This window comes from Martes martes (genome assembly GCF_963455335.1).
Source record: "Martes martes genome assembly, chromosome: 3".
Classification (NCBI taxonomy): Eukaryota; Metazoa; Chordata; class Mammalia; order Carnivora; family Mustelidae; genus Martes; species Martes martes.
The window spans coordinates 153847755-153869803 of NC_137890.1; the positions used below are offsets into that span (position 1 = coordinate 153847755).

At 53.8% G+C, this 22049-nt stretch overlaps 1 protein-coding gene across 4 annotated transcripts in view; it reads right to left on the reverse strand.

Moving 5' to 3' along the window:
• Window positions 1–9306: 9306 nt before the first annotated feature.
• Window positions 9307–22049, reverse strand: part of AGAP1 (ArfGAP with GTPase domain, ankyrin repeat and PH domain 1) — a gene marked incomplete at its 5' end in the record, with an annotated part of 507381 nt that continues 494638 nt past the window's right edge. For all 4 annotated transcript variants that reach the window (XM_080798886.1, XM_080798889.1, XM_080798885.1 and 1 more), the window contains 2 exons: window positions 9307–11480; window positions 13050–13305. In XM_080798886.1, coding sequence (XP_080655012.1) covers window positions 11277–11480; window positions 13050–13305 — 460 coding nt within the window. In that variant the 3' untranslated portion in view covers window positions 9307–11276. The remainder of the gene's footprint in view (window positions 11481–13049; window positions 13306–22049) is intronic.

Sequence of the window (22049 nt, forward strand, 5' to 3'; positions counted from 1 at the left end):
TGTGTCTATCCGTATGTGGGGTGTGTTTGTGTGTCTGGGGTGTATGTGTGTGTTGGGTGTGGTGTGTGTCTGGTGTGTGTCCATCTGTCTGTGGGGTGTGTTTGTGTGTCTGGTGTGTGTCTGTCCACTTGTAGGGTGTGGTGGTGTATGTGTGTGTGTGTCTGTCTGTGGGGTGTGTTTGTGTGTCCAGTGTGTGTGTGTGTGTGTGTGTGTGTGTGTCTGGGGTGTGTGGCAAATGGGTGTGTGTGGGTACTGTGCTGTCTCGTGCAGTAATGAGGTTCGTGTCCCTCCAGCTTTGCAAATAAACAGATCGTGAACGTGTGCGGAGCTAGCGAGTGGCCAGTGCCACATGCAGATAAATAAGGGCTAATTGCCCACAGTGTCTCTGGGTGTCAGGCACGGTTATTGGGCCACATTTATGGGCCAATTAGGCGCCTTACTGGACACGTGCGGTGATAAATTGTGGCTCAGCGGCTTCTGGGAACATGCTGGGGACATGGGGCCACTGGAGCTCTGTCTCACTACTGGCATGCCTGGCAAGTGAGGTTTTTGTCCCCATTCAGGCCATGGCAGGGGACAGGCTGGGACCCATCGGGGCGTCTCTGGGGGAGTGAGCTCTGGATATTGACCCCCAGATCAGGCCCACCTGCCATGACGGGGTCCCACCCGAGGGCCTTGGGACGGCTGTGGGGCTGCGACAGGCCTGGTAGGGATGGTCCCGACGGGCCCCGGGCGTCCAGCGAGGACACTCCTCAGACATTTCACGGTGACGACGAGGCTTGGTTTCCCAAAAGGAACACTGTTGGTGCAAGTGGACCCTGGGTGACCCAGTGTCCTGGGCCGTGCAGGCCATGGAGGGGCTGGAGTTTGTTCTTTTCCTCACACATGCCTTGGGTCAGTGGTATGTGGTGGGGCCGATATCCCAGACCCAGGCAGACCCAGGGCCCTGGAACCGAGGGAGGCACAGAAGGGGGCTGACCTTTCCCACAGAGAAATGCACTGTGAAGGTCAGGGAGGGTCCCAAGAGCCAGTGCAGGGAGGCCTGACTGAGCTGGGGTTAGGGTGGGGAGACGTCTCTCAGAGGGACGTTTCATCTGAGACCCCAAAGATGAGAAGGAGCTAGCCACAAACAGCGGGGTCTTCCCAGGGGGAGGCAAAAGTAGATAAAGGTCTGGAGCAGGAGAGGCCAGGACACGGGGCGTGGCTGGAGCTGACCACGAGGGGCAGAGGGGCAGGAGAAGCAGGGGAGGGACAGGAGAGCAGAGCAAGCGGACGGCCAGGACCACCTTTAGGACTGCGGACTTGCTGTCAGAAGTGGGGAGCCGGGGGACACCTGGATGGCTCAGGTGGTTAAGCATTGAACTCTTAATTTTGGCTTGGGTGATGATCTCAAGGTCATGGGATCCAGTGCCACATAGGGCTCCGTGCTCAGGCATATATTTAATCAATTAACCAACCATTTCTCCGATTTTAGTATGAACAAGAAATACGGAGAAAATGTGGACAGGAACTCCCCAGGGAGGCAGCACTGCAAACATTTTGGATTTTTTCCCCCTCAATATGAAATAAGGATAAAAAATAACTTTTAAGACAGCTTATAGAAATTCTTTATTAATAGAATCTTATGTATATTCTGTATCCTAATTTTTAATTTCCATGCTATCACTTTCCTATGTGATAAACACATTTGAAATGACTCCGCTTTCCGTTTATGGAGGTACCTGGATTTATTTCACTATTACTCTCCTGTTAGACTTTGGGCTTGTTCCCCAAACTTTGTTGTTATAAATACCGTAGTTGTGAACATCTCTCACACAAATGTTCAAGTAGCCACGTTACTCCTCAGGCAGATTCCGAGGCATCAAATTCATTCAAGTCACCAACGTATGTTTACGGGATGGAGGTGTTGTTTAGGCCCTGGGCTCCTGGGCCAAAGGGAAGGTTCTCAGGGCATTCTCCACGATTCCACAGGGCTTTGCAGAAACGCTGGTTGACTTCGTTTCCCCCAGTGGCGCGTTCTTGTCAGTCCCCCTAGGGCTGGGCCAGCACTGAGTACGGTCGCTTTCCAAGATCTCAGCTGTAAACCCTGAAGCTTCCGTCTTGCCTTTGTTACCTGGCCGGTCTGACAGAATGCCTCAGGGCCTGGATGGACCCTCTGAGGTCGACTGGGGAGCGCTGGACGGAAGGTGGGGGCAGTCATGGGTGGGGCTGACAGCCCACTGGACATGTCTCTGGGGGAGCCGCTGTTCTGGGTTATTGACGGAGGGCGTTTTGGGGACCCACATGGTGGATGGGCTGAGACCGCATCCTGCCTGACACCCGCTCTCCCCCTCTTCCTTACCACCAGACCCTCCCTGCCCTGAGCTGCCACGTTCTCCAGTCTCCTTCGCAGCCCCGAGTGACCTCATCCAGTGTGGCCAAGGATGGGGGCGGTCAGTGGAGCCGCAAGTGGGGCTTCGGGCAACACTGAATGGGAGAGGCCTGCCCGCTGCCTCTCCCCTTGCCTTTCCTCTCCTTCCTGCGTGGGATGCTGAAGCCGGCGGTGGAGAACCTCACATGGGTGCCCGGAGGTAACACACCCACGGACCGAGGTTGACCAGCTGGCTGGAGGAGGCTGGGCCCGGGAGGCCCTCCAGGTGTCCGTGCCTGCCCTGGCTTGCTGCCCAGTCCCTTACGTCATTTAAGGCACACGTGACCAGATCCAAGAGAACCAACATGCGTGTAAGTGGAACGGATTCCTCCTCAAGTACTTTCTTTGTCCTCCTTTTGCTCTGAGTCCCCTGTAAGACAAGGAGCCTTCGTCACATTTTGCTCATGGCCTGCTGGCTGCTGTGGGAGCACGTTGCTGAGGCCTGTGTGACCTCGTGTGGCCGGTGGGATGCTGTGGCCCCCCGGGCCGTGAGACAATCTCTGCAGCAAATGTCAGTACGGATGTGTCGTGGGATCGTAGGGCTTTATGTTTACTGCCCTGCAAGAGTGATGAGGGAGCAGACATCTGCCCGTCTGCAGAGAGAAGCATCTGGAAGGTGTCACCAAACTGCTGACTGGTGATGTCTCGGTGGTGGCAGTTGGGTGCTTTAATTTTCTGAGTTTGGGGGTAAAGATACGGTGTATTTTGTGTGAGAAAAATGTGATGCTACTCATAATGAGAGAGTATTGATAAAGGCATTCTGGAAGGGTTTTCTTTCCTATTCCTTATCACACATCTGGGGCAGTGTGGTCCAGCGCAAAGACACTTGACAAGCCTCTGTAACTTCCGGGCCTCGCCAATCCCTGCCTGGAGCCACGGCCCCTTGCAGTGGCTTGGGGATGAACAAGTGGGGAGATGCTCCTCATGGTCCCGATGCCGTGACCACAGCACGTGTGTGCCCGTTTCCTTCCACACGTGAGAGGTGGTGGGAGCCCAGTGCCTCTCTTCTCTATGCACCTCTCCTCTCTGACTGACCTCGCCTGAGCACACACATCCAATTAGTCGTGACGAATGGCCAACACGCCCCACCCCCAAGCCCCCACAAAACCTCCACAGAAGCAGTGTAGACATATTTTCATTTCTTTATTAGAAAGAGGCCTCTACACCATAGCCACCTCTCTCCTTTACTTTACACATTTTTCTTTTTCTCTTTTTTCCCCCCTTAGAATACTGTACAGCTGACACAAAAAATCCCAATGCAGGAAAATACAAACTGGCATATTTAATCAAAACAAAATCATATGAGATAACAAGCAAAGTGAAATGTCTGTCAATGGTTTTAATTACAGTACAAACAACATAAATAAAGCATCATTGAGTCATTGTGAAACGAACTTGCTGAATGAGGTAATAGAAAGACAACCAAAAAAAAAAAAAAAACCCAAAAAACAAAAAAAACCCAAAGAAACCAAACCCATCTCTGGATAAACCCCGGGCCGCTCTTCCATCTTCTATACATCACTATTTACAGAAACAGAAAAATGTGCGGAGAGGTGGGCAGAGACTCGGCCTTCCCTGTTCCCTGCAAGAGATGCCTCTTGGTTGCCACCTTTGACCCGCTCAGGCTCCTGTTCAGAAACACATGCGTGGCCCTATAAGAACCCCATTCAAGGTCATGGGCAGGAGTGAGGGGCTGTCTGGGAGCAGGAAGCACTCTCAGAACCCAAGTGGCCGTGCCTGGGCCTGGAGTGGCCAACTCCTCCAGTCCTTCCTGGGGCAGCCAGCTCAGGGGTCCCAAGGCTTTGTGCAGTGCCCTTGGTCAGGGCCACACGGCATCCTCCCCAGCACATGGGTCCTCAGACCGGGACAGGGGTTGCAACCTCAAGAGTTTGATATGTTTTAGACAAAAGCCCAGCTGGAGGAGGGAAACTGTGATGTTTTTCAGGGTTTGGAGAAGGCAGGACTTCTAACCTCGAGATGTATGTGCCATAAAGCAGTTTCTAAACATACCCATCACCCATGCACTGTGGAACAGCCCGATCCCCACTCAGGTCCACCCCTGCGCCCTGGGGCAGGACGGGGAGGGCGTGCTGTGCTCCTATGAGTGGTCAGTGAGGACTCACTCCCCGCTCTGGCTCCAGCTCATGCACCCTTGGTCCCCTCTGTCCTCCGACCCTCGAGGAGCCCAGGTGGGATGACCCTTTCCCCCAGGCCACTCAGTGGAATGTCAGCTGATGAGCTGGGTGCAGTGGTCATCAGCTGGGCTGCCCCAGGGTCTTTGAAAGAGGCCTGTCACTCAGGCTTTCTACATCTGGATGCTAGACCAGGGGTGGAAAGCCCGGCGACATCCTCCAACAAGCCTGGACGCTCCCCATCTTACTCGTGGGACCACCGACGGTGTGGGCTTCTGGGGGTTGGTGCCACAGCCTGTTACTCGTGTTTGGGCCAGCTCAGATATTTGCTTCCCAGGCCATCGTGGACACTGCCTGGCACGGGGAGATCAGGGCACACTCTGGTTTGGGGGCAGCTGCTCCCAACACCTGGTTGTTCGTTTGGAAGATCCCCCAAAGCTCTTACGTGTAGTATCGCTGTCCTTCACCTGTGTCTCAAGATGGACAGACACGGGATCCCCACTGACCGTGAATTCTAGACTAGACCTCACTTGACTTTGACAGGCAAGTCTCTGTCGTATGGCTCCATCCTGACCCTCAGGGGGCGTTCTCTGTAGAAGCCACACACCAGGTCCAAATAAAACACAAGCCCTGAGCTGACCTCGTGCACCCCGACGAAGGCAGCTTGCCCTGCACAGACCCCGCAGCTGCCAGGAGCCGGGGGACACCTGGACAAACCCTAGTTTGTCTGCTTGGCAGGGACGGCTCATGGCGGGTTGCTGCTGGGCACACCTTCCGCACCCTATCTGCCTCTGGGCACCACGGGGTCTTTAGGTGGGACGAGGGCCTCGGACGAGGGCGTTTTTACCAAGCAGGAGCAAGCCCCAGCACCAGATGCTACCATCCAGGAGCAGAAACAGCCGCCCAGAAATGAAATGCAGGAAGAAGAGGCTTTCAAATCTGCCATCCTCAGCCCTGGCCCTGGGAGGCTGTTACCCACACTGGTGAAACGGAATGATTTCTAGAACTTGGGTGCTTTAAAAATCGCAAACTGAAAACCAGACTTTATGGTCTTATGGAATCCCATGCTGAGGAAACGTTCTCCACTTTCCACTCCTGACCCACACTGAGAAGCTGGAACTGTAAAGAAGTGTCAGTCTGTGCTCAAAAAGCAGCAGACATCCAAAATCAAATGGGGAATCCATTAATATTACTCAAAAAAATCTCCATAAGGACAACCTTTCTTCTAGAAGGGGAAGAACACCCATGTTTTTGAAATAGGAGTTCTAAGCTGTCACCTGTCCCTTCTTCCTGTAGAGGGTCCTGTGCGGGCCTGCTGACCCCGAGCGGCAGGGAGGCACTCTCCTCTCCAGTGGCCTGGCCCATCCAGCTTCCAAGGGTCACTTCGGGTCGCAGTGGAAATAAAAGCTTGACGCCATTCCTGTCTGCTCGAGGGACTAACCCACTCCCCCTTATCTCTCCTGCGTAAATGGAAGCAATTCAACGTTTTGACTGAAAGGTGACCTGAGATGCTTGAACCATGAAGGGCCCACCAGGGTGCAGGGTACAGAGTGGGGTGGGGGCCAAGCCCCCCACCTTGGGCCAGGCGGGGAGCCAGACCCCTGCTCCTGTGAGCCACACACCTGGGGGGCCTGGCCAGGCCGCAGCATGGGCGGGGCCCACACCGAAGCCTCAATGACCCCAGGGCTTCCAGAAGAAAGCCACTTAGGAATCCAAGAAAAAGCAACATTGTCGATAATGGCCCAAAGTGAAAAATCTAAGTCTGGATGCGAAAGGCCCTTATTTAGCTTTTTGGTGAAGGATGAGGGTGAAAATCACTTGAAGACAGGACTTCACAATGTGTGAAGCCCACGTTTGAGGAGGCAGTTAGAAATAAATTATATTTCCTGGGAAAGAAAGATGTGTATCTTCAGCACATTTCTATTTGAATTCCTTCCTGACTGCTTTTCAATTTGTTTGCTTGAAGGACATAAATACAATCCAGGGGAGTTCTAAAAAGTCATGCCGACCTTGTGGGGCGCATGAGGGATGGAAATAGAGCAGGGGGGGGAGGGGCAAACAGCCCATGGAGGGGTAATGGATTTGCTTTCCAATTATCTTTGCCTTTTGAGAAGTTCTGGAGCCCGGATCATACTTATTCGTAGAGGCTCTACATTGCTACAAGGCTTCTGAACCTCCCTAGATGGGAATGTGGATTTCTTATTTCCAGAACATTCTAAATGCCAGGAGAAAACGATGGCAGAGCTGGAGTCGTGGTGACCTGGGTCACCCTGGAGCACAGTTCGGGCTGGGGTCCGGGTAGGACCCAAGGCCCCCCTCGAGGGGAAGTTACGTTCACCAGCTGCAGGCACAAGATCAGCTGAACGCCAGCCTCAAGAGGGAGAGCAGCTCCGGTGAGGTGCCCGCTCACCGTGCAAGTGTCCAAGTGACACACGAGAGGCCCCAGGGCCTTGACCTCTGCCAGCCAGGGTGCTCTTCGGCAAGATCTGAGGGCCAAGTGTGGACAGCAGCCTCCTGGTGGCTTCTGAAGGGAAGCCTGGAGGCCTGTCTGAGCCAACAACACAGCACGGCGTCAGAGAGAAGGGGTCACCTTGGGCCTCAAGGGATCTTGGTGAATGCGTGAGGGTAAGACTCAACCTTTACTTTGCCTCTGGAAAAGCAAAATCAGACCACGAAGCCAGGAGGATAAACATCAGGAAGTGAGCACTGGAGCTCACCCTTTGGGGCAGGGGCTCACAGAGAGCCTCGCTCATCCTCTGGCTCGGCCTAGGGGAGGGGGACTGGCGAACATGCTATCATGGGCTCCTCAGGGCATGGCTGGAGAAAGCGAGCACCTCCAACCTGGGAGCCGCTCTCTATGTGGGTGAGCAGGCTTTGATGCCATCAGCATCTCTGTTCTTCCCGAACACTCCCATTTCCTGAGCTTCCAACCCCTGGCCGGGTGTCTGGCCGGCAGTGATCACATTGCTTGGAAACCAACGGGTCACCGGATCCTGAAGGCCACCCCCCACCCAGTTTCACCGCTAAGCAAAGAGCGCCCCAAAGCTGGGGACCTGGCCAGGGTCACCCAGGACGGGCAGCGAAGCCGGGTGAAGCCGGGTCTGCTCAGCCCTACGGCTGTCCTTCTCATCACTGGGCCCTGTTCTCCCCTCATGAAGTCAGTGACTGCTCCCTTGCAGATGGAGAGGATGACTCTGGAAGGGTGCAGAGGTTACAAAACTGGGGAAGACTGATCCCGAGGCCAGATGGCAGAGGCTGGGTAGATGGCTTCAGGCCAGACAAAACTTCAGAAGACAGGCAGAAGAGCAAGGCCCTGCCTCGGTGCCTGGGGTCACGGGTAGAGAATGGGTTCCTTTTAGGGTTCCGGTCAAGAGTAATCTGCAAGAGCCCTCGAGAGCCCTGGGAGCAGCAAGGACCCCCTGCCTTCCCCTGCTCTCCGGGATAATCACACACAGCGTGCTCTTCCTGGGAGACATAGAACTGTGCCGGCTCATGGGGCCAAAGACTTATGAACATGTCACTCACCCTTGACCTGCTCATCTCCTGGGACAACAGGGGACAGAGGGGCCGGGGCCCCATGACTAGGGCTCTGGCCTTGGCAGGCCATCCTCCTACCCAGTTCTGGAAGTCTGCTCTCAAGGGACCAGAATCGAGGCTCCTTCCTCTGCAGAGTTTCTGGCCAGATGGGGAAGCTACCCTTCCCGGTGACCACGTGCACCTGTGCCTACCCCGGCAGGTGGTTTCAAGTTCGGGGAAATTTACTTCTGGATAGAACAGGCTATGGGGATGATGTGGTACTGTCTTCTCATCACTGTCACTTCACAAAACTTCCATGGGAATAGAAAGTGACAACTCGATCCCCTTCCTGAACTGGTCATTTCTAACACCAGCCCTTGTGGCTTTTTGCCTCCCCGCCTCAGTGTTAGCAAGGTTTTGAGATGGGCATGAGAGCACTGTCAGTGAAGAAAGGCCTTTTGGTGTGACGCTGAAATACAAGATTAGCCACCAGCCACCTTTTTTTTCGAGGAAAACCCTTGAAACCCACCACTGCCTCCCCTCTGCTGCCAAAACTCAGGCTCAGGAAAGCTGGCTGCCTCCCAGCGCAGATCAACAAAATAGCAGAAGAGGGGTCAAGTTTTCTGAGAAGGGATCAGTGAAGTCCCTGTGCCTGAGAGAGGGAAGGGAGGAAAAAACAAACAAAACAAAACAAACCAATCTGGCATTCAGGTCGTGAAAGGCTAAGTGAAAAAAAGAAGTCATTTGGGAAAATATTATATTATAAACACATATAATAATATGTACACACTCATATATACCTCAAAGGGAAGCCTGACAAGGAATTCCGTTTCTTTTCAAAACAAGGCTTCGCTATATGAATAGAGCATTCCTATAGTGGGAGTTAACTACAATGAAATAATTTAAGAATTTCATTTATGCTGTATCTGCGTTCACTACATAAAGTCTATGCTAGAAGCTAGGCTGTGCAGAGGCGAACGCGTACAGCTGCATCAGAACAGTGACGCGTTCTTCAAAAATAGGCAACGACATTTTTTTTTCTATTCACATTTAAAATAACTACACAGTGATGAAACACAGAATTAAAAATTGTGGGGGGTGGGGTGGGGTGGGGGGTAGAATTAGGGACCTGTTGTCAAGGCTCCCAGCCTCTTGGCTTCCACACCTGCTGTTTGCGGAGCCCGCTGGCTTCCACGCAATGGAATCAAGGTTACACATGTCCATGAAACACTGACCCACATATAAATTCTGTGTAAAGCTTTATTTTTTCCCCACCTACTTAAATTTTTTTTCTTAAAAAGTGAAAGAAGAGAAAAAACTCTTACAAAATAGGTTTATCACAGAAGAGCAAGAGACCTGCCTGGAGGCTGTGGGCAGATGTGGCTGGGTGGACGTGGCCCTGCTCCTGGGCAACACCGGACCCAGGGTCACCTGCCAGGGGGACAGCCCTCTTCTCACTCACTCGGACTTGCTAAAGGGTTCCAGGCACAGCCACCCCTTCGCTTTTAACCTAAGGTGTGGTGATCTGATTTTTTACTGTTTGGCCATCACGCTGAAGGCAGCTAAGTCGGAAGTCGCCCCACACCTTGGGGATGGCAGGTTAGGTGCCAAAGTAAAGGAAACGGAGGGTCTAGCCACCCAGTGAAGTGCCAGCAATGCCCGCCAGTCAGCCGGTCATGGCCTGCCTCTGCCCAGCACCCGGGGCCGGGACTCAGAAACTCATCCCTGGCTTCCCCACGGCCCCCTCCTCTGGGTTGGCAGAAGTGGTATCAGATCTAAACAATGAGAAATCACACGCCTCCCCTCCCTTTCTCTCATAGGCATCTAAGTGTCTTCTTTTTTTCTTTCTCGATTTTAATAAACAAATTTTACCACCATCGTCTTCTGATAGTTTCCTTTTTAAAAGCTGTCGATCACATTAATGGAAGTGTTTGCTGCTGGGAGTGCTTTCCGTGTACAACGATCTGTAACCCTCTTATCTCAACTAGTTGCACGTTATTAGTTCACATCCAGTTCAATTTATAAATTAACAGAGGTGCCATTTGTCTGAACAAAAATCAATGCATATTTATGAACTTCTTTTATTCAAATAGATTTTCACAATCTTAGCTACAGACATGACACAGAAGCCTGTGTGACACTCAGGAGTGGCCCGGCAGTGACTGAGACCCAAGACATCCACCTTGGCAAAAGGAAGTAAAATCTCTTAGATTTATAGAAAGAAGCCTTTTGTGCCTTTACCGAGTTTACTACATGGCCTCGAAATGTTATTATTAGCTTGAATTCGTGATTTCCTTTCGAATTTCCAACTTACTCTTATTTATTTTTTCCATTTTGTTTTTGCACCAAGGAGACTCCAGTCAAATAATACTCAGCAACTGATTTCCTCTCTTTGGACTGAAAAATTAAACAGATACTAAATTATGACAGTGAATTTAGAAAGGAGGGCTCCAAGGGCTCGAAAGAACATGTCTGGGATAATACGATGCTTCTGAGAAGTATTGCAATCACATCGTGGCAATCATCGAAGCGTGCTGCGTAACTACCTCCCCAGCTAATATGCTTTCTTCTCGGTGATGACTAATCATGTTCTATTAAACAGCGGTAATGCTGGAAGAACCCAACTATGCAAGTGTAATGAAGCCAGTATTCTCCCTGGACAGATTAGCTACAACTGATTTGACACATACCATCATAGGGGCTTCAAACCTGACAAACTCTGCTTGCTTCTGATTTATGCCGTCAAGCTCCTCGGAGAGGAGATGAAATCCGAGTGTTCCGTTTGGTAGAGGTGAAGTGTACTGATGTGCTTAACTGCCGGTTAAGGAGAGTTACCCTTCTCCTTTCTCCTCGCCTCCCCTCCCCCTCTCGTCCCTGTCCCTTGTGCTGCGCTCTGGGTCTCCAGGCCGCCAGACAGGGGTTGGGGGGGGGGTCCCTTGCTGTGTGCTACTGTCAATAAACCGAGGCCCGCCGGTAGCTCCTGCTTGTCGCTAGGGGAGTTTATGAAAAGGACTCCGTTCGGCAGCCTCCTGGCCTCCTCTTCGCCCCGCAAGGACGGTCAGGTTTTGTGATTTTGCGTGGGGTGAGGGCAGGTGGGCAGGTGGCAGGCGACCAGCGGGAACAGAGTGGGGACGCGACGGGACTCACATGTCGTGACTTCTGAGAGAGGGCGCAAGGCTGCAGGCGCCCGGGTGCGGCGGGCAGGGGGCGCGCGGTCCTCAGATGATGGTGGGCACCCTCCCGCTGCTGCTGTTCCGGTTATTGTTCTTCCGGGACAGGTTGGGGGTGGCCATGAGCACGAAGCGCTCGTCAGGACAGCCGTACTGCAGCAGCACGTCGATGCACTCCTGGCTGGAGGCCTGGCGCGCGTAGGCCAGTGCTGTGTTCCCGTGGGCATCCCGGGCCATGACGTCCACCCCGTACTGTAGAGGCAACAGAGGGCCGTTAGGTCATGGGGGGGAGCTCAGCTGGTGCAGGGACACAGACCCCTGGGATGGGCTACACATGAGCTGGAGGGGAGCCGCATGGCCAGGTGCCACACCTCGCCCCTCTGCGTGCTCTTTGAAAGAAGGTACTTTTTGGGGCGCCTGGGGGCTCAGTAGGTGAAGCATCAGCCTTTGGCTCAGGTAATGATCCCAGGGTCCTAGGATCCAGCCCCGAGTCAGGCTCCCTGCTCAGCGGGGAGTCTGCTTCTCCCTCTCCCTCTGCCTGCTGCTCCCCCTTGCTTGTGCGCATACTCTCTCTCTAATAAATAAAATCTTTAAAAAAAATGTGCTTTTTATTTTTAAGGTTTTATTTGTCAGAGAGCGAGGAAGAGCGAATGAGCACAAACAGGGAGAGAGCAGCAGGCAGAGGGAAACGCAGGCTTCCCACTGAGCAGGGAACCTGATGTGGGACTCGAACCCAGGACCCTGGGATCATGAACCGAGCTGAAGGCTCAGAGGCTTCACCAACTGAGCCACCCAGGCGCCCTAATAATGTGCTTTTTACAAGGAAAAGCCCCTCCTTTGTGTGGCAGACCAAGGATCATTCTCATGTTGCTATTTCTATTCTGACTTTGCAACTGTAAAAACAAAAAATAATCACTTCTTAATCTTGGAGATGATTCCTTTCCATTGTAGGAAACACATATGTAATACACAAGAGCACAGAAAGTCAGCTCGTACCGCACTGCACTATTTAGTCTGACCGTGGGCAAGTGTTTTCCTCCACGCCGGCCAGGGACCTCTTGGTAGCAGTTTTCCTCCACCTTCCACGGGACCCGCAATGGCCAAGCCCCGAAGCAAGCTGCCCCCGTAGGGTGTGGGCTTCTTTGAAGCAGCCCCCCACCCCATGGCCCAGGCAGTGCCCTGCTCTGCATGTTGTCCCATCCCTGTCCCCATTCAGACTTTATGGCAAATGCTTCCATTGATATTTAAAAAATAATAGATATTTTAAAAATATTTAGATATTTAAAAATAAAATATAAATGAATATAAATAAAATAAAATAAAATAAAAATTTAGATATTTAAAAAAATAGTAGAAGTTAGCCAGAACAGTCCAGAAGAAGCCCTTTGCTAAAGTCCTACTGTATTAAACACCAAACTTTGGGTCCAGTATTTTTGTGTCTGGAAAAGGGAAAGCCACCTAAACTAGCTGTGTCCTTGCTTTCCACCCTGCTCTGAAGTAAAGATGCTAGGAGTCTGTCATAAAAGGAACAAGAGGGACACCTCCAGCCACACTCCACCCAGAGGGGTCACGAGAAATGCGAACTCTGCAGACACCCTGACCCATGGCAGGTGGAGTGTGTCCTGCTCACCTCCTCCCTTTGCTCCCTCAGTCCTCCAGGGGTGTCCTCAGGCAAGGGAGCCTGAGAGCTGCGGGCCTCCACACCGAAATCCCCCATGCCTTGTCCACACTGCTTCCCACCTTGAGACCTGTAACGTTCTGCCCCAACCATGCCTGCAGAGCAGAACATGGTGCCCCCTGCGCGGCACCCGGGCGACCTACCCAAATCAGGAGCTGTGCCAGGACCACGTTCCCCTTCCGGCACGCCAGGTGCAGTGCTGTGCGGCCATCCCCCTCTCCGCAGGTCTCATTCACCTCCTCCCGGGAGCCGTGGGCCAGCAGCAGGATGACGGCCCGCAGGTCCTCGTCGGCGGTGGCCCGCAGCAGGTGCTGGCCCAGGGACAGCTCCGTGCAGGGTAGCGGCGCCAGGAAGAGCTTCTGCTCGTACTTGGCTCGGATCCACCGTTCTTTCTCTTCCCTGCAAGAGCCACCACACGGGCGCGGTCACTGCCAGGAAGGACAACCAAGGCTGAAACGCCTCTCTGCTCCAGCACCTAGGTGGTCTGGTGGCCTCAGGGTGGAAATGCAATAGCAGGAGACAGGTGCCTCCACAGAGCCACAAGGAAGCCCCTGGAGGGACAGGCCCCTGTTTCCCAGACAGCATCAGCACCACCTGGAAATGTGCTAGAAACGCAGATCCCCAGGCTCCGCCCCAGGCCTCCTTGAATCAGAACCTCTGGGGAGGGGAGTTCTGATGCCTGCAGGTGCGCACAGAGGCCCATGGTCTTGAGCTCTCACGTGGTTTCTTTTGGTTTTAGCCCAGAAGCCTGAGGAACCACCTTCCTGCCCAAGACTCCATGCATGCCAGGGCAGCCTGGAGGCCCCCTCTACTGTAAGCAATGACAGCTTTTAGTTGGGATTAGAGGATCCTGCTGGAATTGAGGGCCAGGGAACAGGATGGCCAGGGGGCTCCCCAACCTGGGTGTGACCTTGAACTCTTAGCCCCTAACTTGGAGCCTGGGAAGGGAGTGTGTGAACTCCCCCGGGGTCTCCCAGTGCTTCGGTTAAGGAACATCTTGTTACAGACCCACGTGTGAAACCACAGAGACCCCAATGGAGAGGTCTGGCAAAGACAAGCAAACTAATGCAGTAACGATTTGATTTTGTAACCTCTCTGGAGACCTGGGGAAGGCTGAAGTGGAGAGTGTCAAGGTGTTAGAGGGCCCAGCCCGGGAGACAAGGCAGGGGGCCCAAGGCCAGAGCTGAGCTAGGGGTGCAGGAGGGGATGATACAAGGAGGAGAGGGGAAGGGCCTGGGGTCACAGATGCAACGAGCTGCAGTGGGAGTCCCTCCTCCAGGAGCTCTGGCCCTCTGGGAACTTGGCTGGGCGGGGGGGTCGGGACCCAAGCAGGACAGGATGCTGCCTATGACATCTGGAAGGAGGGCTGAGCGTAAGAGGGCAGGGGGAGAATGGGAAGAGAAAGTAGAGAGAAAAAGGAAGAAACCAACTGCAAGGTGTGTTCATGGGTTTTGGTTTCTCAAAACGGGGTGCAAGAGACACTTTTCAGTGTCACGGCCCTGCAGCCTTGCCTGGGGCGAAGAGGAAAGGCTGGAGACTGAAGGGGGATTTCACAAATAGCTCTGGAGGTTGGCGAGTGGGGGGGGGGCGCCAGTCTTCGGGGGTGGCGAGCATGTGGGGTGGGCGCAGACAGGGTGCGGCTAGCCAGACAGAGGCTTTTCCACGAGGACGATGAGAGGTGAAAGGACAGCCCTGCAGAGCAGAGTGACTGTCGTTCCTGAGACTTAACACACTGCTTCACCGCTGCCCCCTCCTACAACCCAGCATTTCCTCCCAGAGAAGGATCAGGGTACATAGCTACACACCACACAGAGAATCACTTAGGACCTCCGTGATACTCTAGAAAGAAAACTCATTAACCATGACATTTTTTCTTCCGAAGTACAGAAGAAAGGCCTTGTTTACACCTTTTACCCATGTTTACATTGCTCCTAGTGATCTAGTGTCGGGTTAGCCCTAATCTGTTTTTAAATACTTAGGCAAACAAATTCTTCCAGGAGTAAATCTGGATTAGTTTTGCTTCACTTCCTGGTACATGCGAGTGACCCCAGAGTGACCCCCGACCCTTTTCATGCAGAGATTTCCAGGACAAACACTTGGCTACAGCTGAGAACCCACCACACACCCCACCCGGGATGCAGCCGGGTACCCAGTCCCCACTTGGGACAAAATACAAGCACAAAAGCTCTAGGCAGGAGAAAGAAAGAACACTGCAAACAAATCATGTCTCTCATGGTATTAAAAAAACCCTTATTTAAAATGTATTTAACATACGTTGATGCATTTCATAAATCACCAAAGAGAAGAAGCAAAACGTGAATGCAATGAAAAGGGACAGTGGTGAAGGATGTGTCCAGATTTTCAAGCTCCAATTTGCTAACTCTCGTTTTTGGGGGTAGGCATTAAAATCAGAGCTGTTTTATTCTGCTCTGGTGGATTTTAATGCGCATTGCCAAATCACCCAGGGATAAAACAGAGAACTGAACACGGTAACTATCATCCTCACTATAATTATCCAATTCTCTTTTTAATATTCGGATGCCCCAGGCGAAGGATTGAGGACAGCCTGCAGCTTCTGAGTCCTGTCTGGCGGCTGGCGCGTTCTCCCAGGGAAGTGAGGGTGACTTTCCGGCTGGGGGTTGGGTCACCCCCACAAACAAGTTTGTCTGGGTTCACGGCAATCGACACATGTGTCAATGACTGTCCTGTTTATTAAACTGTTCCTTACTTTTCAAAGTCGGTGCTGTTTATGTCACAAAGGCGGGTCCAGATTTTAGGGGGCTGAACACTATTTTGGGAGCTTCTTCAGGAGAAAGACTGTAATGTTAGGTATGTGAAATTAGGAACAAGGTCTTGGAGAGGGTTCCTGCAAGGGAAGGCCCAAGGCCTGAGCTCTTCTCAGCTGGTCCACCTGCAACCCTGCAGAGCTGGAGGGAGGTGACTGATCCCAACAGGGATTCTGAACCTCCACCAACTCAGAGACAGAAAACAGGCTTGCTATGGGGGCTGTCCCCAAAGGACTACTGCAAGGACTTGGTGGGGACTGCCTCTTCTAGCAACATTCCACCTGGTGCCCCTAGAGCTGTCTTAACATGTGGCTTTTGTCGTGGGGGGAACTAGGGCTCTTCACCAAGACTTCTTTGCTGTTTATAAACAGAAGCTTCCCATGCTGGCTCCCACACCCTGAAGGACCTCAGGGTGTCAGTGTTCTAGTACCAGGAGGGGACAGAAAGCTAAGGGAGGCCACTGGGCTTCATGCCTGCCCCAGGTGCACGCACTCCAGCTGGTAGGAGCAGAGAGCACTGACAAGGGCACGTGGGTCTTGCTAATTCAAGAAGCCCTATTCATGCGCAAGCACTTGCCTTTATCCTGAACCCATGTCCCCTGGTCACCACGCACCCTGGCAACCGAGGGGGTAACCTTCACCCTTTGTGCTTTCCACAGTGGCCAAGGGCAGGAGAAAAGAACCGCCAGGGGCTACAAGGCCTGGTTTTTGGCCATGGAGACACGGCATCTGAGTGCCTGCTTGGTTTCTCCTCCTTGTGGTGTTGACTGCCACACCTTCAGGGACACCTTGGGCCCTGTCTTCCTCATCTTTAAAGTGGGCACAGTGATGTCTGCAGCAGGCAGGGCGGTCTCGGGGCCAAGGTCACCATGTTTGGAGGGCGAGCTGGCCATTGGCGCTGTCATGATGGAATCGAATGACGTCTCTAATGACGCACCACCGCTCTCGAGCACCTGTGACCTCACCTGGAGGGGTGACGTGTGGGACAAAGAGCAGTCCATGGCACAGGGGTCCGTGGGGGTCAAACGCCTGCTGGATGCTTTAGGTTTCTAAGTCCGGGCTGTCAATGCACTGGGGAGGGCAAAGCGAGGGCCCCAGGCCAGGGGCCCTGACAAACCCAATGGCACCCTGTGGTTTCCCCCCCACACCCTAACTTGGGGCAGAGGGGCTTGGGACACTGGGCGAGGGGTGCCCGGCTAATATGAAGGACGCTGTGGCTGTCATGGTATCTGGGGCCAAGTGAGGTTAGCCCCAGCCCACAGCCCTGAGATGTCTGACGTCTTCCTGGGTGCTACGGCCTGAACTGCATGCCCCCAAATGCATATACCGAAGTCCTAACCCAGATGTGTCTGCATTTGGAGACCAGGCCTCTAAGGAGGTCACTGGGGTTCAGTGAATCATACTCCCCTACTCCAGTGGGGCTGGTGTCCTTTAAGGACGAGGAAGAGACACAGGGATCTCTGTCCATGTGATGGCACCGTCTGCAAGCCAGGAAGAGCTCTCACCGGAAAACAACCCTGGGATCTTGACCTTGACCTTGCGGCCCCCCGAGCTGTGAGAAAATACATCTCTGTTGTTATAGCCACCTGCTCTGTGGCCTTCTGTTCAGGCAGCCCAGGCCGACTAACATCCTGGATGACCATGGCCTCCATCACTGTCATCTGGTTCCTGTGCCCACAGTTACCACGTGAAAGATGGACACTCTGCTAATGACTCCTTTGCTACAAGAATATTCTGTCTAAAACCATTTATCCCAAGAAACCAGGACGCCAAAGCACAAATACGCTAATTGTTACTCTGATGTCCCAATCTTACTTCTGGGATCCCCCGCTTGTCTTGGCCGAGCCTTTCATTCTCCCCAAGGAAGGCCAGTTCAAGAGCGGCGTAGCTGGCAGTAGATCACTTCACCTCATTCCAATCCCCCGGAGGCCCGCAGCTCACAGTCTCCGTTAGCTAATGAGCTAAAAAATGACTTATTGGCATGGCCGGCCGTCAGCAGAAAGAAGGAGGCCCAGCTCCTCATTTGAGCCCCGTGCTGACACACCTTTAAATAAATCAACTGCACAGGAGTGAGAGAAAATGAGAGAACGGGCAACTCATCAGAAGAGAGACACTAACCCGATCCCCAAAAATAAAAAGAAAAGATACAACTGGAGGTGCAGCAGTCAACACCTTCCTCTCTTCTTGCCTGAAATGAAACCCCTTTCTGAGGGGGCCTGCTACGTCCTCCTGTCTGGGGGCCAGGAAACCGCCCAGTGTGTGAGCCCAGCTGTGGGCTGGCCAGGTACTGAGCCCAGGATCTGGGGATCAGAGGCTAGGATGGGATGGGCTCTGGTCCAGTGGCCCGACAGACAAGGTATTGCCACACTTGACCTTGACGTGGCCAAGGCTCCAGGTGCCCCCACAAAGACATCCCCAGGACACGTTGCCCCTGCAGCCTGCCTCTGTAGTGCCTGGCGGATGGAAACAGCCGACCGCACCAGTGAGGGCCACCGGGCGCGACAGAAAATGGATGGCCCCCAAGTCCCGGGAGCACTGGTTGTGGTGAGGGTAAGGGTGAGGATGAGGATGACGATGACAACGATGACGACAGAAACCGGCTTTCTGGAGAATTCCCAGTCATGCCGGGCTCGTGTTACATGTTTTCACAAAAGAGCTACATATCAAACACTGAGCAAAACGCACGTGTGATGGCAGAGTCATTTTGAGAAATCATGACAAAAAGGAAAGGCTGTTTCCTGAAAAGCTTCGGGGAAAAAAGAGATGGGTCGGTTTTGTCCCAAGTTTCAGAAGGGGGGGGAAGGGCGGCTGGGCTGCGAAGACCCAGGGAGCCCAGACTCATCCGGGCAGGACGGGCCGTGGCAAGGCTCCCACACCAGGCCAGGCCTTCAAGATGGGCTTGAGGCACCCGCTCGGGCCGGGACCTGGGTTGGGCCATAGCCAATCTCTGTGGCCTGGACAGGGACCGGGTGGAGCAGGCAGAAGGGCTTTCCAGCCTGCGCGGACCCTGTGAACAAGCCGGACGCTGGCGCCATCTCACCAGTGTGGCACCAGTCACTCCTGGGGCCTGTGAATAAGTGCTGGGTAACGTACAGGCGGCCACGGGGGCAGCTACCTCGGTGGATGACAGAATCCAGGCCAGAGTCAAGAAAAGATGGCCAAGAAGGGGGTGGGGCAGGGACAGAAATAAGCACTTAGGCTTGCGGAACAAAACGCGCAGGGTCAGGGCAGTAGGAAGTAGGGCTTTATTGCGGGGTCTGTGGCCAGGACCCAGGGCTGGGGACACTCAACATGTGTGGGCTACACTGGGCTCCGTCTGGGGTTATGGGGTCCAGTCGTGGAGTGAGGGCCACCGTGCCGGGTGCTGGCAGACCCCTGCATTGTTCAGCTCTGGGGCTGACATGAAGGTCACTGATAAGCCAGAGGAGAGTGGGATGGAAGTGTCTAGAAGCGAAGAAGGCCGGCAGGGCAAGACACGGATGGTGCTGATGAGTATGATGGCAAAGACATCGACTGTGAAGGTCACCTGTCCTCGGCAACGGCAGGGGTGTCCTTGGAAGGGCTGGGTATCCCCAGCACCTGGAGTCGCCCAGTACCGGGCTGGCGCCTTTCCAGCCCCGTGAGTAGAAGCGCAGCTGCGGGGGGCGTCCTGTCTGAATCCGCTGGGGTGCCGCCCTCCACTGCTGTGCAACAGGCCCTGAGCCCCTCACCGTCTCTCCACCATTGTTTACAAGTCTGCATGAGCCAGGCTTTCAGTGATTGGCCTGTGTACACGTGCTTATACACTAGGCAAGAGTCACAACTCAAATGGCTTGACTCTGTCACCCAGACCAGGAGTGTGACCGTGCAGGTCACAGCTGCTGTGTGCTAAGTACCTCTGATGTGTCAGCCATTGGGCTGAGCTTTTCATAAATTATCTGATTTCACTCTGACGACACCTGATGACGTATGTGGGTCTTACCCTGTTTTGAAAGGGAAAAAGGTGAGCCACAGAGCAGTGAAGACAGCTGCTCTGGGTCCCCCCACCTGTGAGAGCCAAGCAGCTGACCCAGGGGTCACTGCCTGAGCGCCTCCTCCGGGCCCCGATGCCTCCCAAATGAGGGTCAGTGCCTGGGCAGCGGGCTTCCGGCTGGGCCTCTCTTTGGCCATCTCAACACCCGCTTCCTCTCCTCAGGGAAGGGGTAGGTAACGAGTCATGTCACCCAACAGGGCAGCGTGAGCCACATGCTGGTGTCTAAGTGTCATCGAAGTAAAACAGTGAGTTCTGCTCAGCTTCTCTAGACGCCCCACACCCAGGCCCAGTGTGCAGCTGCCACACGCAGCGGGTGGCTGCGGCCCTGGACGGTGCACATGATCTAGAACATTCCCTCTGCTGCTTGCAAAGTGCCCTTCTAGACAAGCTGTCCTTTCTTCCCTCCCATTTTTTTCCTGTACCAAAACTATTTGCCATTAAAAATATAGAATGAAGAGAAAGGAAACCACAGAGAGGTGAGAAGAGTGAGTGCAAAGCCAACACCACAGATGCCAGGACCCGCGAGAGGAGTGCGGTGAGGTGAGCAACACTGGGCGGCAGGGCGCCCAGCAGCTGTGTCCCAGAGGGGCCATCGGTCACTGTCAGCGAACAGCAGAGTGCAGGGCAGGTCTCACGGGCCTGTGGGGGGACCCGGAGAGTGAGGAAGAGCCAAGCTAGCCACCGTCCTCAGAGAGTGTCCTCTTGAGGCAGTGCCCCTGTCTCTGATCCTGACACAGCCACATGTAACTGCCATCGGCTGCACTTTAAGTCTGGCAGGAGGGGCTCAGCAGGCTGCCAAGGGGGAATGAGGTTAATGGGTTGGATTCCCAGAAAAAGCAGTTTTTAGCAAATAACCTCAAAGCTTCTGATTGGCTCTTGGCACTGTTCTGTGGCACTCCAGGAGGCGAGTCACGTGGGGCACAGACACTGGCACGGTGACCAGCTTACTCAGCTGGGTCCTCGAGGACCCGTGACCCTTGGAGGATCTGGCCCCAGCCTTCCACTCCATATGAGCGAGACTTTCCCTGGGCGCCTCTATGCGACGCAGAGCAGCAGTGGCCTTTCCCTAAAGCCCCCTCCATGTCAAGTCTAATGTGTTCATTTTTATGGGACCCCCTCCCCCCCAACGTTAAAAGGCCAAGAACTTTTTTGGGGGGCCTGTCACTTGTCACATTGTTCTTTTCGGAAACATCTCTCTTCCGCCTTCATGGGCTGGGAGAGGATTTGTCAACACTGATTTTAAAGAAGATTCTGGAGCAGAGAATATGGGAGTGAAGGGCTATCCTTAGCGGCGAGGAGGAGACGCGCTCGGCTTCCACAGAGTCGGTGACAGTGACGGGAGAGGGAAGACAGGGCTAGCTAGCAGCAAGGAATTTCCAAAGTGTTTTTCTGCCTCAAGCAAAGCAGGAACTGGGAGGGAGGCACGGAAGGGGGGCTGGAACAATATGTTAGGAAAACAGGGGGCTTCCTCTCTCTGCAGGGGCAGACCCCGGCCCGCTGCAGGCCGAGCACTGAGCACTTGGCTGCCCCTGGCATGCATGCCTTCTCCCCCGGCCGCGTTGCTAAGGGAGGGCGGCCAACAAAGACCGATGGATATTTATTCCTTAATTACCGAAAGCTTTTAAGAAACTGGCCACTGTAAATCCCGCATGCAGAGAGCAGGAGGCAATGGACAAGGATTTATGCTCATGGGGCAAAGACAAAATAAATATCCCGCCTGACTTCTGATCAATATTATGAGTGTTTTTGCCAACCTGCAGGGTGTTTTATGAGCTTGGAGGTACAGAACAGAATCATTATTAATTAAATAAAGTCAACTGTATTAGGCTTATTACTTCTGTGAGTCCTAGGTAAGTGTGCCCAGCTGCAGGTGTTGGAGGCGGGTGGCTGGGCAGGCGGCGGGGGGGCGGGGGGGCAGGTGCAACCCTGGGCAGCCCAGGAGGTGGGAGCACGTGCTCAGGGGCACTGCCTGCCTGGTGCACACTGGCTCCCGCCCCCTTCCACCCAGAAGGCAGTGGATGAGAGCTCTAGTCACCACAAGCAGAGCGGAGTCCCACACCCACATCTCAGTACAGGGTTCAGGCTGAGTCCTGGGGCCCTGGTGGCTTTGCTGTCATTAGCACTGGGCACCTCCCAGCACCTGGCCAGGCTGAGCAGAAGTATGCTCTGGGCTACAAGCAACAGAGCAGATACAACACCATTCCTCTCAAGTTTTGGGACGACCTGCAGGGATCCTCCTTGAAAATTTCAAAGTAGACATAAAGGAGATGTCAGGCCGGGTCACAAGCTCAGGTTGACCTGGGGAGGGGAAAACATTCACCTGATTCTGGACCAGACCCAGGTCAA